This window comes from Lonchura striata, chromosome 13, assembly GCF_046129695.1.
Source record: "Lonchura striata isolate bLonStr1 chromosome 13, bLonStr1.mat, whole genome shotgun sequence".
Lineage (NCBI taxonomy): Eukaryota > Metazoa > Chordata > Aves > Passeriformes > Estrildidae > Lonchura > Lonchura striata.
The window spans coordinates 5,138,694-5,162,534 of NC_134615.1; the positions used below are offsets into that span (position 1 = coordinate 5,138,694).

The 23,841-nt window shown below is 41.3% G+C and overlaps 1 protein-coding gene across 2 annotated transcripts in view; it reads left to right on the forward strand.

Annotated features, from left to right (window-relative positions):
• PEPD (peptidase D) overlaps window positions 1–23,841 on the forward strand; it is a 147,285-nt gene that overhangs the window by 105,697 nt on the left and 17,747 nt on the right. For both annotated transcript variants that reach the window (XM_021536684.2, XM_021536683.2), the window contains 2 exons: window positions 2,415–2,563; window positions 19,569–19,753. In XM_021536684.2, coding sequence (XP_021392359.1) covers window positions 2,415–2,563; window positions 19,569–19,753 — 334 coding nt within the window. The remainder of the gene's footprint in view (window positions 1–2,414; window positions 2,564–19,568; window positions 19,754–23,841) is intronic.

The following is a 23,841-nucleotide window of genomic DNA, read 5'->3' on the forward strand; positions in this document are numbered from 1 at the left end:
CTTGTCTGGAAGCCAAGAGACCTGAACAAATGGTGCTTCCTAGCTTGTGAGCCTTGTTTTGGTGTACCATCAGCTTTGTGATATTTTTTTTCCATTGCTCAGTTCTCCAGTAACTCAAAAATTATTTAATAGCCTACTGAGTGATGAATGGGTTTGAGAAAATGCTGATAATTGTAAGGTTAAAGACATAGGTAAAATTCTGCCTCTGGTAAGTTCAGAATAACTACTTTGCAGGGTAAAATGCATAATAAAATATACAAAGCATAGCAACTTCCAGTACAGGGAGTTCTCAAGTTGTTGTTAGTTACAGCTTTTCTGTCACCATGCTGAATTGGCATTTACACTTGTAAATGCAACAGTTAGGCTACAGAAGTGCTGCAGAACCCACAGAGCATCCTGAAACTTGACTTGTGACTTTGAAAGAGTCAGTCTGGGATACATTCAAGGATTTAGAGCTGATTTCTTGTTGGTACATTACAGCATGTAGCAGTTTCTTCCATGATTCCCAGTTGCTGCAACTGCTTTTCTGTATCTGTAGATTTTTATGTGCACCTGTAGTAATTTTTAGATGTGAGTCTAACCATAAAATCAAAACCTAGGCGGTGTTGATGGGGTTTCTGATTTTGAGGTTTGGCCAGGCTGGCTGACAGTTTCTATTCTGGTGTCCAGTCATGGTTTTTTCACCCTGATGTTTGCTGCCTGTTTTGTATCTTTTTTTCAACTAGCAACTTTCTGGATTAGCATTCCATGTTCCATGTCTAGGTGAATGGCTGTGGTGTGTGTAGAGCCTGGTGTGTGCACAGGTGGCTTTGCAGCTCTCTCTGGAGCACTCTCCTGAGGAGTTTGCTCCTGCAGCTTTAAGCCTCGTGCAGCTCTGCAGCTGCAGCCACTGGGGCAGTTCCTGATGTTCCGGTCCTGCAAGTCTGCAGCTGAACCTTGCCCAGTTTGGGGAGGCTGGCAAAGACTGCAGGCAGGACAGAGATTCACTCAGTGCAGAGATTTGTTCATGGAGGAAATTGTAGAGTGGATTTTAAAAGTTATTGGAGTAAATCTTCATGTGTCTATGTGTGCAATGCAGCAAGGAGAGTCCTAGCCCTGCTGAAATAAATTTTACTTTTATCATGCTTGCCTTTGTTTACTCACTGTCCATTGCTTTCAGTAGCAGTTGTGTTGGAAATGGTGATCAGCTACAGCAGTGTGTGATTGCAATTTTTGTGGTAGCTTATATTTATCCTTACCTAGTCACATATGCTGCTTGGGGACAGAGCTACACTGCAGAGTTTTCCTAATTGCTCCTGTAATTAGGACTCAGTGGCAGAGAGGGTGCCCCAGTGGAGTGTCCTGCCTTCTGCTTGTGCTGTCTGACTGACCCTGCTGTGAAAAAGCAGCAAGAGGAGGAAGACTCCAAGGTTTTCAAACACAGTGAAGGAAAATCATATTTCTTACGGTGATTAGCCTTTCATAATTGTTTGAGGTGGTTGGAAGAAGACTTAAATTCACAGATTTCAACTCTGACTCATTACCAGAGAAATCAGGAGGTCACACACAAATACTGTGTGAAGATCAAAATCTTGTATGTAAAATGTGCCTTCTTGTAATCAATATGTGCTGAACCAAGGGGGTTATTTGCTCAAGTGTTGTCTGGTCCAGATGGTTATTTACTGATTTCTGATCCTGCTGAAGGCAGTGCAATGCCTTATCAAGCAGGCTTGAGAAGCATAATGCTGCAAATGTCTAACATGATCCTCACAAGGGTGTGGAGTCCCACTTGCTGTTCTTGTAGCTTGATTTCTGGCAGCTGAGCAATCCGTGGTGAGTCATTTATTCATGTATAGAATAAATATACTTCTCAAGGGGTAAGCCAGTTTTTTTGTCCCCAGAAAAGAAAGAACTTCATAGTTTCTTTCTTCTGCCTCTGATGCAGAAAGCTGTACTGTGTGTACTTTTATGGTTGGATCTTTCCATAATCCTTATTCCATTAACATTTTTTTGTTAAGTGGGATTCTACTTTGGATGTTGGATGCTGTATGTGATGCTAGAATTTTTCAGGAAAGAAGAAAAGGACATGTTTTTTCTTCTGAGAAGAATTCCTAGAAACTGGAAATGAGGAGCTCAAAGTGCATTCTTCATGAACTTTTTATCTCCCTTTCTGTGTTCTCTGAGCATTCCCATCCTGAACCAGCACAGCACAAAAGGGTGACAATTTAAGCCATATGGAATCAGATACCCTTCTGCCAGGAGATCCCAAGGGACTGTCATCCTGTTTTACTTAGAACAGGGTTCAACCAGTGATTATATTGGTGATCTACCAAAATGTAGATGTTACTGAGTGCAGAGCAAGACAAAAGTCCACTATGTTCTACTATTTCTTTGGAACTAAATTTTCATTTATTTCCCCTGTGTTTCCTTTTCAGCCTGTTTGATATGGGAGGAGAATATTACTGCTATGGCTCTGACATCACCTGCACCTTCCCTGCCAATGGCAAGTTCACAGCAGAGCAGAGGGCTATCTATGAGGCAGTGCTGAAGGCATCACGGGCAGTCATGGAGGCAGTCAAGCCAGGTAAGAGATCAGTGCCTGTCAGTAGGGCTTGAGAGGCTTGGTAGCAGCATTCAGCATGTCAATTATGTTTGCATTTTAGAAAATTTTGGAAGGGAACAAGATAAAATAATTTCCCTGATTAAGCAGCTTTTAATATATAGAAGTAGGATACACAACATTTTCCATACACTTTTAAAGACATAACACGGAAAAAATTATTAGCACAATTAATAAGATACTTTAATCTTTTTTATTTTCATTCCCTTCATGTACAGGTAACAGTTGTTACTCAGATGTGTCTTTACACAGACAGCCATCTTTTCAGGAAGTTTATGCCAAATGCTCAGAGTTCGAGTGAGCACATGTTGTGCTTCAGTTTGTTTCAAGTATCTTCTGTATTTTATGTGTAGGCACAGTAGAAATCTTCTACTGAAAAAGGGGATGGAGTGTGCATCTTGGGGAAGGATAATTAGCCTTTAAAAGCTTTCAAAAGCACTGGCTATTTGGGTACTTCACTGTATGCCTTTAAATTGCAGGCAAACTCATTCAACAAATACACATTTTCATTTGAAACAACTGTCTAGCTTAATGAAAACCTTCTTTTTCTCCCATTCTGCTTTCAGGCCAGCAAATAAATGTTTTAGAACTAGCTGCTGCTGTGATTTTGTCACTGGTGAAGGTACTTGAGCATTTCTCAGTATTACTAATGGAACATCTTCAAGAAGAATGTACTCAATGCACAAAGCACACTTATCCTTTAAATGTGCTGTATTAGTCTTCACTCGTCAGGCCTTGAGTGCATGAGCTTTCTGGATTGCCAGTCAGAACAGAAGCAATTTTCCTGTTATACAGGCTGCCAGCAGCTCTGTTTATTTGAGAGTTTGGAAGGGAGTGATGCCTTAAGTTTTAGCTTTCGTATTTTCCAGATTCTGTACTGCATCAGTCTGTAACTCTGAGCTTCATACAAAGTGTTAGCAAATTCTCCTCACAGCTCAGTCATCTGCAGTTCCTCCCCTCAAGACTCATCCCTATTCCTCTTCACAGTTCGTATTGTGTTTCAGTGTCACCTTTAATTTCATGTAGCATTCTTAGCATTATTTTATGCTAATAAGTTGCAGACTGTCTTCAGAATTTGAGAGCTAATAGGATGTTGTGCTCAGGATGGTGTAGTGAATTTTTTAGTTTTCTGAGCACTTTATTTACAGTGTCAGAAAATAAGGACATAGTAAATTGAGTATTTCTGAGAAGTAGTTGCAAGGGTCTTTTACTAGCTTTGGGAGCTTGAGATCCACGGACAGACCAATCAGTCTTACTCTCTGTCAGAGAAAGGGACTGAACTCTGTTCTTATTGTTGTCCTGCCTGTTTGGAAGAATGGGGCACATGCATTTACACTCTTCATGAGAATGATGAATAGTGATGATGAATTTTGAAGAACTACAGAAAATGGTCTGTGGACTGGTTCATTGGTTTCATTCCCTTTGTACTTCAGAGTGCAGTGAAATGCAAACTGGACTCCTGAATTACAGATCCAGTTAAGAGTCTGGTAACATGCAAAAATCCTCAGCATGTGAGAAGTCTGCTCTTTAGGTCTTTTTTAAGATCTCCTGGAAGCCAGGATTCTGAAAAAGAAGAAATGGAAACGCTGACCTTTACAGCATGGTTAGTCACAGACTTGTCAGGCAGCTGAGAAACCCCAGAGCCCCTCAAGGAGCTGATGCCATTGTCACTGCTGTCCAGAGGGAGGTGTTTCAGGGAGAGAGGCTGCAGCCTCCTTAAACAAACCTCATTTGGGAGCTCCATGACTAAAACACTGGGATCTGCTCCTGGGGGAGCCAGGTACTATCACACAGGGGAGTAAGAAATGATGATGTGAATTCACAAGTGTCTCTTTTCCCTGTAATACTTTGTGTCTCCAAAAGAAGAGGCAAAGGAGCTTGCAGGGTTAGAGGCACTACATTTAAAATCCAGAGCCATCAAGTTTTAGTGAGATTTGCTGGATTATGCAGCCTATGTTAATTTTGCTGTTATTTTTGCTAGTGTTCATTTCCCAGGGTTCCTAAGATGAAAGCCAGCCAAGTGACTGGTCAGTTGGCAGGAGCCATTGCTGGATTAGGCTGGGCAAGAGTGGGCACAGCAGAGTCAGCAGCTGCAGGAAATGCTGTTTATCTCCCTAATTGTGCCTTGTGGCAGAGGGTCACAGGGCACATCTAGTAGCTGTCATCAGGATGTTAATGATTCCCGGGGTCTTTCTGACTGCAAGATAGGGAGTGAGTACTTTAGGGAGAGTCACTGACCAAATACTGGGTTACATAACTGTGTTTATGGAAGGACACAGCTTGCTAGCAACCTTAAACATTCTGTATAGTTGTGCTTAATTCAGAGATTTGAATTTCTTTTTTCAGTTTGGCTCTCATGTGAACCTAATTAACTTTTGAGTGCAGGTACTTTCTGAGAGATAATAGACCTCCTAATACATTCTCTTTATATTTCTATATACAAACAGTTGTTATAATTTTTAAAATACTTCAAAATATTGTATTTCATTATAGAGAAGCATTCATCTGCTACATTCTGTGCACGATCCAAATGTACAAACACCTCTAATAATATATATGGGTCTTCTTACCTTACAACTCCAAGAACAGAATTCCTTCTGCAAGGCTAATAATATATTCTGAAAGTTAAGAAACAAACACTCTCTGTAGGATTACAGCCCAAGTTCAGTGCAGTTGTCACAACTTCTGCCACAAACAAAATCTGTTTAAAATAAAAGGAGAGGAAGACTTACTTAGTATTGCATAAGCAGCAGTTTTGAAACTACTGAACATGGAGCACTGATGAAGACAGTGATGCTTGTCACTGAAGAGAAAGTCAAAAAAGTGCATTTGTGTGGCAGTGGGCTAATTGTCTTTCCTATAAAGTCAGGCCTATGAGCCGAGATGTCAGAGAGCATTGTTGCATTTCTGCTTAGGGGATATTCTTAATTGTGTCAAGTCCATCTGCATTAAATTTCCTCTTCCACAGAACTAAAATGCAGGGGCAGATGTGCAGAATATTGATACTTTCATTTCCTTCAGTAGCTGAGGCATTGTCTGTTTCTTTCTCAGAACAGTAATTTGAGAAACAATTTGCTTTACAGATATATGCTACATAGAAAGAATAGTTTAAAAAGGGTGAAATTTAAGGCCAGATGCCTCAGAGTATTCCAGAAGTTAGTGTCCTAATTTGTCTCACTTCTGCATTCTTTTTTAATCTCATTGGATTTGCCAAAGGTCGAGGCACATTAAATGCAGTCCTGGAGCACATCTCCCAATATACTTTCATCTGAAATTAATTCAACTCATGCACTTCAAAATTCCACTGTGTAAAGAAAAACACAGTAAGTAGGGACAACCAAGAGATTTCACCTCCAAGGATGATTTGGAATTAAATGTTCCTGTAGATGCATCCATTTTTTCTCACTCTGCTGTCTTCACACAATGCATATAACAGTAAGAGCTGAGCTAATGAGCAGCTATTCAGTAATTTAGTTTAACCTTTTGTTCTGTGCATGGCCTGGAGCTGTTTATTGCCTACTGTTCAAAACCTGCTCTGAATCCAAAATTATCAACATCCTCACCAGTTTTTCTGAGAGTTCTCATCATAACAGTACACAGGTGCTGGGCAGGCAAGGAGGTTTGCTTGCAGTGCATCTTAATGATGTGCAAGTGTGCAGCAGTCCCCCTTCTGCAGGCAGGAGCCAGCAGGCTGGAGAAGTTAGTGTAAAAGTTATTGACTCGTTTGGGATTCCAAGATGGAAATTCTTCAGACTCGAGATCTTTTTTAAGAGAGTTGAGCATTGTTCTTGCTGAAATCACAGCTGTTTTGACCTCTGTTACAGCTGCTGAGTGCCCAGCCTTTCTGCAAATTACACTCCAGATTGGCAAGCCAAACTCTGGTAAAATGAAAGAAAATGATTAATGGAAAAATGTAAAATATATTTTAAAAAACCCCTGTGTTTGAAGCAAGTTGCTTAGCATCCTGCTGGGAACCTGAGTCTGGTGCAAGAAAGGTTGCCTATTACCAGAGGCAACTTTTAGGTGCATTTGCCATGCTTGCCTGCTTGTGAAGTCTCTTGGGTTTTTTCTTGCTTGTTTTCAGCTTTTGTAACAGATGGAAGAGGAGTTAGACAATGAAGAGAAATATTCAGTGGCTTATCAGGAGCTGGGCTTGCCTTGGTGGTTGGAGTCTTCTGGAAACTGGGTGGCCCTAGAAGTAAATTAACTTGGAGCTTCCCGTGGATTTGCATCTTGTGGTTGGTGGGAAGCTCTGCTTGGTCTGGTGGAAGCTTTTTACTGGCACTTCTGAGGCTCTCCTCCATGGCTGTAGTAACACAAGAGTGGATGTTGCAGTTTTGCTTGCATGAGGTCTTCTGTCCTTTAGCCAGCTGCCTTCATTGCAAAACATAGCCCCGGGTCTCTTCCTCTGGCAAGTGTTGCTGCAATTTTTTTTTACATTTTTGAAGATTTTACTATAGGACTGGAATAGGCAGCATCATCAAAAAGGCCTAGGTACTACTGAAATCCTGTGTAAAGGAGTAGATGTTCATGTAACTGAAGGATTGAACTGTAACACGTCAGCACCAAGGAGCCAAGCAAAGCTCACACAGACACTGTCAGTTGATATTGCTCAACTCTGGAGTCCATAAAATTACTGCTTTTAGTGTAGCTGTCCCCCACCCCCATAATTGCCCAGGCTTAAAAAAAGCAAACTCTGGTGGAAAAATAGTATTGTGTAGCACACCCTTGGTAGGCATGAGGCTGCTGAGGGCAGTGGTGGAGAGCAGCTCTCAGCTCTGATGCCTGGAGCACCTCCAGTGGACACCTCACATGGCAGCAGCTGGAAGCCTGAACTGCAGGAGTAGGTTAGACTCTTCTGTGAGCAAGTTGGGCATGTCTGTTGATAGTGGAGAGATCTGAAGGATTAGAAAGGGCACGTGTTCATGGCTCCCAGATCTGTCTCACTCCATTCTTTATCCTAGTTGGGTAAGTTAGATCCAATTCAGTGTTAGCTTTGTTACCCATCATTTGTCACTGGTTACACCTGGGAGACCACTGTTGTTTGCTCTTTGGAATTAATATCAATCTATTTGAAAAAAAAGTATGAAATAATTTGTTGTGCTGTAAGTCCCTCTCTGAAACCTCAAGAAAACAATTTGTTGAAGAAACATGAGCTAACTGTCAAGTTAACCCTACACTAAGCCAGGGCTCCTGGTATCCCTCCTAACCTGAATCACTCCATGCTGTGTTGTGAAACATGCCCATGGAAATGGAAATGGCAGTGGTAGAGGCCAGGGAGATGCAGGATCAGTGCCCTGTACCCAGCTGTGGCTGTGCCCAGGGCAGGGCTGTGCTGGAGTGTCTCTGAGGTGTGACCATTCCTACCCAGCCCTGGGCACCACCCTGTTCTTGGAGCAGTGTGTTACTGTCAGTGACACACAGAGTCCAGTGCTGTGGGGGAAGTTTCTATGGAGTGGCTTCTCTTTTATTCTTCAGCAGATGACTCTGTATTTATACCGTGTGCAGCCTCTCAAGTGATTTCTGCTATTTGTTGGTCAGGTTATTATCTTAAGCATTTAGAGGATATTAATAATTTCAGTTCTATCCATTTAATAGATTGCCCTAGTTGATGAGGATGGTATGGTTGCTGCGTTTAGAAAGTTTCTATGCAGTTTCTGTTTATAGAAACATCAAAGTTTCTGAAATAAGTTCCTACTGTGTTGAGAAGAACTAAAAAGGAAGTATGCCTATCTCTCATCTTTGCAATTAGAACTATTTTGCATTAATGCACTAGAGCATACACAGAGTCTTTAAGATTAATGAGCTAAATATTGGAGCAATCACATACTTTCCATCTTCATCCTTTTGCAATTGCATCCTGGGACCTCCAAGCATTACTCTCTGTCTTTTCTGTAGGCTAATGGAAAATCACAGGAGAAGGGGAAGGAAGGGAGATGGTTGTGCTTAGCATGCCTGGTACTACTGCAAAATCTATGTTTAAGAAATATTTTTTTTAATCTCTAAAGTTATATACATTAACATTTGGGGTTCCTTCTGCAAGGAAGAAAGAATTTCAATACCTCACTCTTTAAGGTCCATTGTCCTAAATTCCAGTTCCAAAAAAGTTCTCCTTGTCTAGCAAACTGCTCCCAAGGAAGAGTTGAGTAAGGCGAGGTTGGCAGCCACTCAAGTCCCTATCTCTACATTTTTATGATTTGAAAAGCTTGTGTATACAGAGTCCCCATTGAATCAAAATTGCATTCAGACATTAGCTATGCAGCTGGGAATATCTGCTGATTGATGTTTGTTTGTTTCAATAAAATGAAAAATAAAAATTAGATCCAAATATGCACAGAAGTTGTTGTTCATCACATCAGTTTATGTGCAGTGTGAATTCCTCCTTGGGATGCTGACATTACCACAGGGTTTCCCTATAGAATTTCTATCTCTGCATTTTTCAAGTTGGAGCTCATCTTATAGGCATATCCCCAAGTTCACTATCCAAGACAGTGATTATTGCCTTGCCTCTGGCTTTCAGGCTTTGCTTTTCCAATAAATGCTTTTGAGGAAGGTCTTGAAGAAAATCTCTGCCATAGGAATAACATCTCTGATAACACAAGATGGAGGTTTCTCCATGTTAGGGCTGGAAGGTTCCTTGTGTATGGCTCTCCCAGAAATCCAGTTTCACTTAAAGACATGAGTTCTTTAAGCTCTCAAATCCTGTCTTCCAGGATCAAAGATCAGACTTGGCAGATTTTATTGATGCTAGGATTGCCATATAATCTTTGACCAAGAAAGCGCAGTCAAATACACTTCAAGTACAGTCAAAAACATTTCAGGCAAAGTAGACCTACATGCCAAGCAAATAAAAATCCTTTTATTAATCATGATATACCAGCTGATCCTGAGAGCCTACGAGGAATGCAGATGATAAATAAATGCAAAGAAGTAAGTAGTTCCCAAAAGACTCAGATGTTTTGAGATAGAGAGGCCAAGGGGAACAGGCTGGAACAGCCAGTGAGCACAGGCCAGCAGTGTCTGGCTCAGAGTTCAAAAGTTCTCTGTAGCTGTGGTTCCTCCTCTGTCTTTGTTTCAGGTGCCTCAGTGGGTCAAGTCTTGCATTTTGCAGCTGAGAATGGGTGTTTGAATGGGTGTCTAATGTTCAGAGCAACCCTTCCACTCTCGTTACTTTGTCGTGTTCAGACAATTTCAAAATGAAGGATTTGAGACCTTCTGTAGGTCTGACTCTGAGGACTTTCTTTGAAGACCAGGAGAAAGTCCTTGGCAGTTCTCTAGGACCTCTCACAGGTCTGCCATGAGCCACCTCCAGAGGCAGCCTGGAAAGCAGGGTCAGCATGTTCCTGTGGCTGATGCTGTGTCCTGCCTGCAGTTTGGGTGTCAGCCACTCCTGGCTTCCCTTGCTGCAAGAGATGTGTATTTGTAGGTGCAGGATGCAGAACAAAGTTAGTCCCATGTGGTCTTTGTCCTGTGGGCAGCTGTAACTGCATGACTTGAATTCCTCTGTGAAACTCTGACCACTTTTTGTGCATTTCTCCTGATTTCTTCAGGGCTTTTTTATTGTTGTAACTTCCTAACTGCTTTGCAGTGGAAGGGTTGTCTTAGCTAGTTTTCCCATGTACAGCCTTCCAAGGAATGCTGTGAATTAGAAGGACAAAACAAAGAAGTCACTTCATTTTCTAGTGTTTTGCCTCCTCCCTGTTTGCCTGATGCAAAAGGATTGAAGTAGTAAAGCTGATGGAGGTCGAGGGGTAAACCCAGGGACTGGACAGGGTGAATGGTCTGTGTCTTAGTATAGTACACAAGATGTAGATTTTGTATGGGATGTCCTTTGATACCAAAATACTGAGGCACAATTCTTTCACTGAGACTGTCAAGAGGAAGTAAGTTTAGTGGACCACTACCAGTTTCATAAATAAATTATTTAGACAACAGAAAATGCTGTGATTTGAATTCAAAGCCACTGTATGATTCCCTGTTCTATTTTCCAGTAAAATGCTTCTAAACAAAGGAAGAATACTGGAGAATCCAGCTCAGGTGGAATTGTACTAAGAGCAAAGATTAAAATAACTCAATTAAAGAACTGTTTCATAAAAACAGTTTAATGAAAACTAATAGCTAGGGTATATATTTGGCATAGCAGATCATATTGCCAGCAGGTGTTTCTATTATTAAGTTGAGCAGAGTTGTACTTGGCAACATATGCAAATTCAAAATTTGCAGCTTCACAGATTACTGCTTCTTCTTGTCCACAACAGCTCTATGATTTCTTTACAATTCAGATTGATTTTTGGTTTCTAATACTGCTTTAGAGTAATTGTCACTGTATCCAACTAGGATTGAAATCTATTATACCTAAAGAAAATAACTGTAACTGTTACTAATATTTATCCTCCCAGGTAGAAGGTTCTTATTCATGTGCAATGGGAGTTTTTTGCATGAAAGTAATTTTGAGTTTTATTTTGTGTAGTCCAGAGTTGTGCTTAGTAGAACACCATGTGGTCATGCTTCTCTGTTGTGCTGTATAAAAACAGTAGCTCACTTTGGTGATCTTTTAAAAAGAAACTGGACTGTAAACTGGAAATTTTGACAAAAGCACAAAAGGGAAGGGTATGAGAGCACAATCTGTTTTACAATTTGTATAATTTCAAGATGTCCATATGAATTATTCCTATTCAGATTGTCATATTTTAGTCACAGCACTGCTGATCATTATTAATCTGCTGTAAAATCTGCAGCAAAACACTTCTTCTCAGTAATAAAAAATTAATGACAGAAGTTGAAGATTTTATTCCAGTTCCTCTGAAGAATAAATGCTTTTAGGGCATGTTGCAACCAATATTTGATATTCACAGATCTTGCTGAAACAGTATTATTTTCCCTCCTTGCAGTTCAGAATGTGTTACTGTGTTGAAAGAAGATTGGAAAGTAAATTTTGTCAATATATGTTTTTAAAAGCTATTTGTAATCTGCTCTCTCTCTCTTCTCTATTGGATGGAGTGGCATGTACTTTTTTTTGCTGGCCTTAATGTTCATCAATTGATAAACAAATTAAAAAATCAACAGAAGTGGAACACTGCCTCTCTGAGATGGAGCCAGCAAAGGTAGAACAGCTTTCTGTGGTGTGTTAATTCAGGTTTTGTCAGTGTAAATAGTTAAGGCATTGCTACTACTTATTAAATAAAAGCAGAAGGCATTAAAGGATGCATAGACAATACTGTCAATCAAATTGAAATTCTTTATTCTTTCAAGATATTAAATAAAAATGGCGTGATTGATTAGTGGAGCTCTCATTGTTGGTCACATAGCCTAACCCTGTTCAGCACAGCAGTGCCCTATGGCAAGAGGTGAAAGAAAAGGGAGTATTTTCTGTCAGCTTCAGTAGGTGCTGCAGACCCTCTGTGAAAGCAGCAATCTGCTGCAATGACAGGGTTCTGCAAACCTGGGAGCTGCTCTTCCTGCTGGGCTGGACAGGAGCTGTCCCACAGACAGTGACCACTGCAGCATTCAGAGGCCTAAAGCAATGCTGAGTTACTCCCAAGGGTATGAAAACAGGCACTTTAAACTGCTGGGCCTTTCTGCCCTGAAATCCCTCTCATCTCCAGATACCTGAGCAGAGTCTGCAGGAGCTGCCATGGCTCAGGGACACACCTGCAGCTTTCCAGCTCAGTGGATTTTTTCCACTACTTTCAGGGATTCTTCAAAGGTGTGGCTTGCACAGGCAATTACATTTAGAAATCTTTACAGACCCAGCCCAAACTAGCTGCAGGTTTTTTGCCTTTCTATACTGAATGGGGTTTGGCTTAAGACCTTTCTTTTAAAATCCTTTTTTCCTAATTGTAACATGCTGTATATTGTAACATTGTACAATTTTGGTTTTAATAATGACTTTTGGGGAATGAGCTGCCTGTACGTTGTCTGATTTTTAGTGCCTGCACTGATTTTCTCACAGCTCAGTGTTCAGGAATTGCACTTGATTCAAATTTGTTGTAATTTCAGTTGAAGCTCAAAGTTCACAAGTTCTTCAATTTTGACACTGCATCAGCTGCAGCTGTCAGACTGCAAACCTGCTAGACATAAATTATGCTGTTTGCCCTGAGTCTTATCTAAACAGGGTCTTTTCTGAGCTTCAAAGATTGATAAGTTTCCACACTGCAATCACTCCCTGCAAGCACTTCATTCATTCTGTCAATCCTTTTCCTTTTTTCCTCTTCAACATACACCTATTTTGGAAGGAACATGCTGTAAAATAGTGTCTGCCAGCACTGCTCAATCCCAGTGCTGCATCCAGACATGGAAAAAAATCCCTCCTCTTGATCCACACCTGCATCTATTCATATTGCTTTTCTTAATGTTTCTGCAGGGCAGAATATTATCCTCATGTTGCTTCTGATGAGTGACAGCTCACCTTGTGCAGGGTTTATAATTGGGAGGATGGACTTACTGCTGAAAACCTCCATCATACTGATGCAAAGGAAATGTCACAGTACAGCTGAATAGCACAGTGCTGTTCAGCCTTTTGAAGAAGTCCAAATTTCAGAGGTGATGAGGATCAATCTCTATTTCCCTCCAATAACTCTCATCCCTGTAAGGCAGGTGCATCTTTCTGGGGAATAAAGGGATGGCACTATCCTGGTGTGGAGCAGTGGCACTGGGGCACAGGGCAGGGTCAGGTCTGGTAATCCCTGCAAGTCAGAGCTGTGGGTATCTGCAGGTGTGACACAGCAGCAAATTCTGTCTAGTTCCCTTTTGGGCTGGGAAAGTTATCAGGCTCTTCTCATCATATGGCAGCCAGATGCAGCCACAGCTGGAAAGTACAGTCAAAAATGGCATCCCTGAATTTGGCATCCATGAGCCACCTAATGCTCACCCCATGAGCCATGTGGCCATCCACACAGCAGTGAAGCTTTGAGCAGCTTCACTGTTCAAGTGTCAGAGTGCAGCATTTGGGGGTTTGCCCATGGCAGAGTTGCCTTACCTGGTGCTGCAAGACACCAAGTTCAAAACCAGAGCAGCTGCTGAGTATTTCAGCTAGTGGGCCAAAAAGAAAGCATGAAAATCAGCAACACAGCTGCTTCTCTAGCACCCAAGTGAAGAGGAAAAAGATAATTTGGTTTAGTATTTAAATTATGTTTTGGTTTGTTTTTTAAACTGGGTGTGATTGAATTCTAAAGACCTATTGTTTTATGTCTGATATGGTCTCTGCCAGTTGGCAGATTTTAATCTGTTCCAGTGGGTTGCTGGCTGGACTGGGATTGTGTGTTCTGTCTGCATTTCAGTGGCACTGCCAGGGGACATTGGGCCTTTTGCCCTTGTCTGTGGACACTTGGAAATTAAATGTAACTTAACCTTAGAACAATTTGGGGAGAAGTTACTAGAACCTTGCCATACTCTTTTTTTTTTTTTTTAGTAAGATTGTGACATCTGTGTTGGCAAAAAACCCTCACCCAACAACAACAACAAAAAAAAAAAAACCTGTTAAATAATTTGTGGTTTAATCATTGTCACATTACAACCACAAAGTACACTAAGTAGTGGCCAAAAAAATCCTGTTAGGGCTTTTCAGAGTACTTTCTGACCAAAGTGGCTAAATACAAGGCAGTAATTCTAAATTATTTTTGTATGCTGTTTCTACTTTATGTTCTCAAATGGCTTCTAATAAAACTTCAGATAATAATTGCTGGGGTAAAAATACCAGTGAGTTAACAGCAGCTGAGGAACAGTTTATAGTGTGATGTGTTATAGCAACTCATCTTTTTAATTCTACTGTTTAAAAATTTATGGTATATTCATCAAAAGATAGGAATGCTTTTGATTTCTGGTTTCACTAGAAGCTTTTCTTTCTTTTTTGGGGGGGGCAAAGAGGGCACAAAAATCCCCTCAATTGCTGTGATCAAAGAGGTCACACATTATTGCAGAGATCCTTATATGATGTTCCAGAGTCCTTGAACCTGGTATTTTATCTGAAATTTTTTGGGGTTTGGCAGACAGATATCAGAGAGGAAATACTTTCAAGGAAGTAAAATAATATTAATTTTATCTTTTTCCTTTCTTTCACAGTAATATCTAAGAGTATCAGATAATATTTAGCTTTATGGGGATGCCTTTAAAAAAAGACTTTAAGCAAACTTAATGCACAAAGTTTGCCATTTTTAAGTGCCACCTCACACATCTGCAAACCTCCACTACACCGACACTGTACTGTGTCAGAAAACTAATAACATCCCTGGTTTTTTGTTAATTAATGCATGGTCTGTTTTATTTCATTACTGGACATCTCCAGTGTCTGGTTGCTGCTGTGCAGTTCATTCATTCTGTATCTCGAGGAATCTCAAGTGCTGTGGTTGCTGTAAGAGGTGGGTTCTGACATGACCTCTCTCCTGAGCACGTGCTGCATGGCAGGTAACAAATCCCAGCCTAATGAGCCTGGGGAGCTGAGCTTTCCTGGGAGCCAGGCCCTGGTTCAGTGACCTGTATTACCCAGTGTCTCATCTGGCAGAGAATTAAGAAGGGAGCAGACACCTCATCAGCAGATTTTCCTGAGTACAGACTCATTTTGCTACAAGTGTCAAAGTCCAAGGACCCTCCAGTCTGACTTTTTAAACCTCATCTGTCACTGGACTATAATTGGTTTATAAATTGGCTTAAAGATAATAACAGAACTAACCTTTCTACACAAAAAGCACGTCTGCAACTATCGTAAAAGTTCTTACACAAAAAGCATGTCTGCAACTATGATAAAATTCACCAAAGCTTAAAAAGAATAGTCCTGAATAATACATGAGTCAAACATCCTCGTGAGTGGTTGGTGGTGGGAGGTCAGTGCTGGCCCACGTTGCAGAGCAGTCAGCACTGAGCTAACTCACACACCAATAGCAGAGGCACTCATGTGGAAGTTGTGGGGTTTGGTTGGTTTGTAACTGCTTTTTCCTCTACAAGAATGCTGATATGGTGTTTGACTTCTCCTGCTTGCAGCAGGGCACAGAGTTCTCTGCTGAACCCCAATAATCCAAAAGCTGAAGTGCCTGAATATTAAGGAGGCTCCACTAATCAAGGATCCTTTGTACAGAGTGTTCATTCAGCACTGTTCAGTCAGTGTTGTTCTTCTTCACACCTGCAGGCCTGCAATCTGGAGGGCAGATTGTTCCCTGCTGCCTGCAGGCTCTTGTGTGGTATTGTTTTCTTTAGCATGCTAAAGCTGTCCACACAGATGTGTGCACAGACATCTGAGCAGAACACAGACACCTCTGGGCTTTGACAGAGGGACTCACATATTCTCAATGCATGTCCTTGGGCCAGTTCCAGATTGCTGAGGTGCACTTAATATAAGAATACCAAAAAGTTCTGCTCATGGTTTCTTACCAAGTTGTCCAGTTGATGAAGCTATCAACTCTGATATTCAAGTTTTCCTCCTTTTAATTCCTTTTTGCAATTATTGGAAGTTCAATATCTACAAAGGAAAATTGGATTAGCAGAATTTAAGAATTTCTACTCTTTGAGTATACTTACTAGTTATGTAAATGACACCTGAGTGCAGGGATGCCAATCAGAGTTGGGCTTGCACAGGCCATTGTATTAAAAAGATTTCAATTGCCAGATAAAACTAATAAAATTTTAGTTTTTAAATAACTTTAAAGCATCATATATTTTTGTTTACTCTATAATAAATACATATGAGTATATTTTTTTATACAATGGACAAAGACGTCTTCCTTGAATTATGATAGTTCCTTTTTTTGGTGGATTTTTTCTATACTTTTAAATAGTTGCCTTTGTACTGTAAAATAGTTCTTTCTCTTCACAAAAGTAATGTTTTTTTAATGTTATAACAGCAGTAGAAAATGTTTGAAGATTTACATTTAGACCCTCTTTCTTTGTCAAATAACATGTTTAGGAAATGGGTAGAAATCTGTTTGAACCTTATTATTAATAAGTTTATTCCTAGCATGGTGGGAATCCTCTCATATCAAACAAGACAAGGATATCACCATTTTTTAAGTGAAGACCAAAAAACCATTCCACTTAATTTACTGTCTCTAGTCAGCTCAAAATATCTTCCTATTTTGTCTTAGCACTCAAGCAATAGTCTGTATTTGAGAGTTTTATCCAGGGCTTGTAGGTTAAGGGCTTGGAGGGGGGTGGTCACCACCCCATAGACATAGTAGAATAAAGCATGAAGCCAGACAATAGACTAGAAAGTGCAATTTATCTGTAAACCCTTTGCATTTTGCTTAAGGCTATTTGAATACCTATTTATTTGTAAACCAAGATTTGTATTATTTAGCAGGGTGCCTCCAGCAGAAGCTTAATTTGCCTCTGCCCAGAGCTGCCCCAGTGCTGTCTGCAGCTGTAGCAGCATGGGGGAGACAACTGGAGCTGACATATTTCATATCTCTAGCAAAGCTTGTGGCACTGGCTAGATAATAAAAGAGTTGTCCAGAGCCATTTTGTTGGGCTCTGTCTGAAGCACCACCCTAGCTCCAAGAGAAAGCCCAAAGCTGTAGATTTTCCATTCTGCCTCATTATTTATTTCACAGTAGAGCTTTTTGTTGTCCTCAGTCTCTAATGAAGCAGATAAGATGAATAAAAATCAAAACAGATGGGGAATTAAGAAGGCAGGAGGAGAGGAGAAGTAGTTGCACTTTAAGTCAGTGAGAGAAAAAGAAAAAGGGGAGGATGAGGGAAGAAGGAGTTCTAATGGATTTGCTCAGTGCCTAGAAGTACTCAGTACTCAGAACTGCCAGCCATGGCAGTCTTTCCAGCTAGGGCAATAGGGTCATTAAATAGCTCTGTTAAACTTCTGCAGACAAATAGGTGGTTTTGGTGGTTTTACTTCTGATTAATTCAGTTTAATATTTGTATCTCCTTTTGTATCTCCTCCTCAGTTTGATAAAGGTGACTGTGTCTCTTTGAGTGGAGTCTGTGGGTTTGTATTGAGACCAACAGTGCCAGCAGAGCTGCAGAGGGAAGCTGAGCTGCAAATAACAGACACCTCAGCTCCACTTCTCTCAGGCAACTCAGCTTGCTCCAGAGCATCCAGGATGTGGCTGTGTTTTGTCTTCCAGCCATGGAGTTCTGACCTTCATTTCTAACAAGAGAGGGTGAGGCTTCATACAGTTGACCAGGGTCAGATGTTGTTACGTGTGGCTTTGCAGTTATGGGGATGAAAATAGATGACTTGTTGTAATACTCAGCTAAGAAATCATGGGACAGATCTTGAAAGAACATCTAGTGTCCTCAGAAAGAAGATTGAAGACTTTTAGAGCAGTTGGAGTTAGCTGCAAACTGCAAAAGCTGAACCTCAACTTAGACATAGACATTTTGTATTCCCACAGCTATAAAACAAACAGAAAAACAACTGTGATTCAGAAATACTTTTAATGTGATATGTGTAATATTGATATGAGGGATTGTAGCGATTTCAGTTTATCATTCAGTAGAGTGGAGAGAGCTGTGAAACACAGGTGAATCTAGAGAAGTGAAAATTGCAACACATTCAATACTCAGAAAGATAAATAATTAAAGAATATGTTGAACAGTTGTCAGAGAACAGCTGGTTATAGTTGTATTGGTTCATATTGAATGAAAAAATCTTAAATTCTTTTTTAAAGTAGAGAAACCATAATAATATCACACTTTGAGCAAGAAGACTGCACACATTTTGTGGGTGAGCATCACACACTTGGGCACTCAGTGAGGAAGTAGCAAGCAGGGGTTTGTGTGTGGCTCTCCTCTGGCCTGTGGCCCTGCCTGGCAGGCAGAGTGCAGCGGGCTGCAGGCCGGGTCCCTGAGTGATGGGATGGGGAGGGGGCTGCCTGCTCACTGACTGCTCACCCAGCTGTTTGCCAGCCACAGCTCATGGCAGCATAAAGGTACATCAGCTGGAGAGGATGCACAGAACAGAGCAGCCCCTTGCTGCTGTGTGATTCTGATCTTTATATCAGAGGCACAAAAGACAGCTGAGTGCTTTCTCCAAGCATTCCCATAGGATGATTTTTATTTCCATCTTTGAAGCCTCAGTACTTTCAGCGAAAAGTGATAATGTAATTAAGATATGACATTTATCTTCACAAGACCCTAGAGCTGCATGTTTAACTGGATTAAAGCAAATGGAACTTGGTGGGAGTTTGGCCTTAAAAATTGCTCAGCTCTTAGTTGTTTAGTCATGCCAAAATTGAACAAGGAAAATATTCTTCATCTGTACCTTAGCCCTAGTTGTCTTGACTCTGGAACTGCTGCTCTGTTGATGATGACTCAATGCCATGGTGAACTAATTAGGACAGTACTTTGTTACTAACAAAAGAGCTGCTTTCTTCCTCCCTCCTCTCCCCAGCAGTTTGTCAAACAAAATTGTATCCTATACCAAAATAATAGCAACCTAATGTATCCTGGCACTCTGAATCTAGTCAAACAACAGTATTTTGTAATGCTGTTTCAGTACATGTATTAGAGGAGTTGTGCTTTACACAGCCCATTAACACAAGGGAATCATTAATTTCTGGAGAGTGTCTTTGCCAGAAAGATGTGAGCTTTAAATCTTCAATGTACATAGAAAAGTAGTGTCCATGTCAGATGTTCTAAATGGGTATGATCATTCTTGAAAATAAAAGGATAGTAATGTTCTATGCTCTGCATTTAAAAAACCACAATATTCTACAGTTGACATTCTTATAGGAGACTCACGGATGCATTTATATGTGTGTGGACATGCTTAGATACATTGTATTATCATCTTTTAGTATGGGTCTGGATTAGAAGGTGCTGCTGTTTCTCTTGTTTGTGGTTTTCTGTACTTCACTGACATGTTAAAACTGTTTTGTCTTGTTTAAAGTATGTTTCATGTAGTTGCTCTTTCCACCTTTGTTTTTTTAATAAACAAAGGGCACATGTGTTACATCTGTTTTTTGAAAGTTGTTGTTAAAAAGCTTGCAGCAATAGTTAACTCAGCTGCCTGTTTCTGCTCTCCAAGGGGTGGCCTGGCCTGATATGCACCGTCTGGCTGACAGAGTCCATCTGGAGGAGCTGACTAGAATTGGCATTCTGAAAGGCAATGTGGATGACATGGTGAAGGTTCATCTGGGCGCAATATTTATGCCACACGGACTTGGACATCTACTTGGAATCGACGTGCATGATGTTGGAGGCTACCCAGAGGTTAGTGTTAGTCCATGCTCAACTCCCCTGCAGATTAACCCCCTCAGTTCCATCAGCATTGCTCATACTTTGTGTGGCTACCCAACTGCATCTTCTCAGAGGTAGAGCAGATGTGCAGTTAAGTGTCTCCTTTTTTATTAGATGTGGTATTTTATGCAGTTTACTCTAAGGAAATCTATTAGTTTATTGAAACATAAATTGTTTATGGGAAGAAGTCAACTGATGGTGCTCTTTGGGCATTCTTAACCTGTTCAATTTCTAAATACACTGTGTTGTTCCTCCATGAGTCGCTGCTCTGGCAGGCACTACCCAAGTACCCTGTGCTGTGGCAGGGCATCTCAGTCTGCCTGAGTCCTGCATTGCAAAGGTTCACCTGCTCCATTCCAGATGTGAGGCAGCTGCAGGAGCCCCCTGCTGTAGCTGGGCAGTAAATCCCAGTGGCTGTGTCACGTGGAAACAAGCTGGCTCATAGGCCTGTCTTGGGCTTTGATGTCCAGTGTCAGCATGGGCACCTGTGTAGAAAGAAGAAGCAGAAAGAAAAAAGTCCATCAAGTCTTCCAGTCCTTGCAAATGTGAAAGCATAACCTCTTGTATTCTGAGTTTCTGCAGAAAACAAGAAGGATTGTCTTTTTCCTTGAATTAATTTGGTGATTCATGATTATGATCTCAAAGCAGAATAGGTAAAATTCTGTAACCAGTTAATGGCAGTAGGCCTGCAGTGATAACTAAAATAATAAAATCTCTAAGGCAAATTGTACTGAAGGTTTGACTAAAGGAAGTTTACAGCAGCTTTGGAAAAATTTCAGAAGGATTGTGTTTTTGTTAGGTTGTGGTTATTTGGGGCTATGTGTTTAAGGATTTTCAGTAATACAGTACACAAAAATGGATCATTTTTCTCCTCTCATATGTAAACTGTTATTTTGCAAGAATCTGCAAAAGAAATGAGGAATTTCATAGGTAAAGTTTAAGCATATTTTGGTTCTTCTTTATGTTGGGTGACCAGTCTACATAACAGCTGCTATTGCTGGTTCATTTTGCAGGCAAGGGAGAGACAGTATATAACATTTGAGGATACTTATTACATTCACAATGTTGAGATACAATATTGTGATCATGATATATTAGCATCAGCTAATGAACTTACGTGTAATAAAAATGAAACAAAAATCAAAAGCAGTGCTATTCTAATTTTAAGGTTTCTGCACTAGCTGATACAGAAAGGATGGATGCTTGTCCCTTTATTCCTCCCAAGTGCATTCTCTCTGTACAAATAAAGATATCCAGCAAAGCACAGGGACTGTGGTTACTTGGAGAGTTCATAAACTTTAAAATCCAGGACTCTGCTGTTGCATGCCTTTGCTTAGATTGTTTTCACTTGTGTTGCGAATAAACTTTCTGAATTTGGTGGACATAAAAAACAGGAGCATGTGTTCAAGACTTGGTAGGGTAAAGAGATAACTGAATTTTAGGAACAAGTGAGACGAATTCTGAGACTGCAAAGTACCCTTCTTGGTTTTGCCTAAAAACTTAGAGGTTAGATCAAGTATCTTTTCTTTGAGGTTAGATCAAGTACCTTACTGTCAAGGGAGATTTCTAGAACTGATTTTGTGTGAGTCTGAAGCAATGGACCCTGTATACCTTCCATCTCTCAGCAGATTTCAGTAGTGTGGCCAACAAGCTATGGAATCATTTTTTGACAATAGTTTTTGTTTTTGTATGACTGAATTTATAACAGTTATTGTGTGGTGTATTATATAATTATAATTTCATTTTTTGAAAGCAAACTGATCTACCCACAATTTTGAAAGAGCAGCCTGTTGCAGATAAAAATGGATATAGGGACTGTATTATCAAATGAGTTAGGCTCTCCAGTTTCATACTTACTGCCTGTAAAAATGGCAGAGCTCTACACAGAATTTTATATCTGCAAATACTGAAATTGTTCGTTTGTGCCAGTATGCAACTACATTCTTACATGAAGAATGTTTGCATGGCTAATTTACTTTAAAAATCTAATCCTAAATAGCAAATTCCTTGAATATGAAGCATGTATGAAAGCTCACAAATAGCTAATGTTCTGTAGTGTACATAGATGGGTGTATGGCATCCCTTTGTTTGAAAAATGGTGAGTTGTTAATGCAGCCTGGGGCTCGGGGTCCGTCTGACCCCCGGCTGCTGCTGCCGTGGGTGTCCCACAGCGCCGGGCTCTGCGCTCAGCCCCCAGCAGCTCTGCAGTCATTTCAGCTCTGGGAGCTCAGCCCTCGGTGATTTCAGCCATGGTAAATTCAGTTCTCAGTGATTTCAGCCATGGTAAATTCAGCTCTCAGTGATTTTGGCCATGGTAAATTCAGCTCTTGGTGATTTCAGCTCTGGGAGCTCAGCCCTCGGTGATTTCAGCCATGGTACATTCAGCCCTTGGTGATTTCAGCCATGGTAAATTCAGCTCTTGGTGATTTCAGCTCTGGGAGCTCAGCTTTCAGTGATTTCAGCCATGGTAAATTCAGTTCTCAGTGATTTCAGCCATGGTAAATTCAGCCCTCGGTGATTTCAGCCATGGTACATTCAGCCCTCAGTGATTTCAGCTCTGGTAAATTCAGCCCTCGGTGATTTCAGCCATGGTACATTCAGCCCTCAGTGATTTCAGCTCTGGTAAATTCAGCCCTCGGTGATTTCAGCCATGGTAAATTCAGCCCTCAGTGATTTCAGCCATGGTACATTCAGCCCTCAGTGATTTCAGCTCTGGTAAATTCAGCCCTCGGTGATTTCAGCCATGGTAAATTCAGCCCTAGGTGATTTCAGCCATGGTAAATTCAGCCCTCGGTGATTTCAGCCATGGTACATTCAGCCCTCAGTGATTTCAGCCATGGTACATTCAGCCCTTGGTGATTTCAGCTCTGGTAAATTCAGCCCTTGGTGATTTCAGCCGTGGTAAATTCAGCCCTCGGTGATTTCAGCCATGGTAAATTCAGGTCTTGGTGATTTCAGCCATGGTAAATTCAGTTCTCAGTGATTTCAGCCATGGTAAATTCAGCCCTCAGTGATTTCAGCCATGGTACATTCAGCCCTCAGTGATTTCAGCTCTGGTAAATTCAGCCCTCAGTGATTTCAGCCATGGTAAATTCAGCCCTCAGTGATTTCAGCCATGGTACATTCAGCCCTCAGTGATTTCAGCTCTGGTAAATTCAGCCCTCAGTGATTTCAGCCCTGGTAAATTCAGCCCTCGGTGATTTCAGCTCGGTGCTCGCCAGTGCCTCGGCAGGTGCACGGGGGTAGAGAGAGGAGAGGCTGTACGAGGTTCCCCAGCCCTGTCCTTTGATTTCAGTTCCTGTGAAGGGGCAGTGACAGCTCTTCTGCTGAGCAGGGCAGAGATGGGGGTTTATACAGGGTACAGGGGTGTTGGGAATTGTCCAGTGGCCAGGGTTGTGGAGAATACAACCTGTAGCCTTACAGAGAGAAAACCAGGGTCTGAATGCAGGAGAGGGGCTGCTTTGGTCCAGTCACCATGACTAGGGATTTCTTATTTTAGGTGAGTGATGGCCAGGGAGGCCTTGCAGGACGACTACAAGCTCTGGGTTCTGCAGAAGAGCAAGCCCTTTAAACTCTCTGTGTGGCATTAATTCCACCTCTGGTAGACCCCTCACTTCTCTGGGGCCCAAAGCAGGAGGCCCTTGACCGAGATGAGGTACCTGGGTGTGGAAGGACACTCCAGGAGCCTCTCAGGGAGCTGGACTTGATCAGCCTTCTCTGGGCTTGAAGCCCTCATGGGAGCCTGGTCCCTGCCCAGGGCAGGGGGCCATGGAGGGATGCAGGGCATGTGGCTCTGCCAAGCTCACCTGAACATGAGCAACTGAGCACCTTTCCTGCAAGTGGGGGACGTGTCTGTATTAAATGGGAGAAGGCTTATTATCTGTGCCTCATTGTTTCATGAGAAAGCACATTTTGTAGTCATCTAGTACACTCTGGAGTGATTTGTGGTGCATTCTAAATGTTTACCAGCTAGGAAGATCTTCACAAAGGTTTTTATAAAGCCATTTTGGCATTTATTGTACACTGAGCCCATGCCTGTAGTATCATGTTCTTTTTTCTAG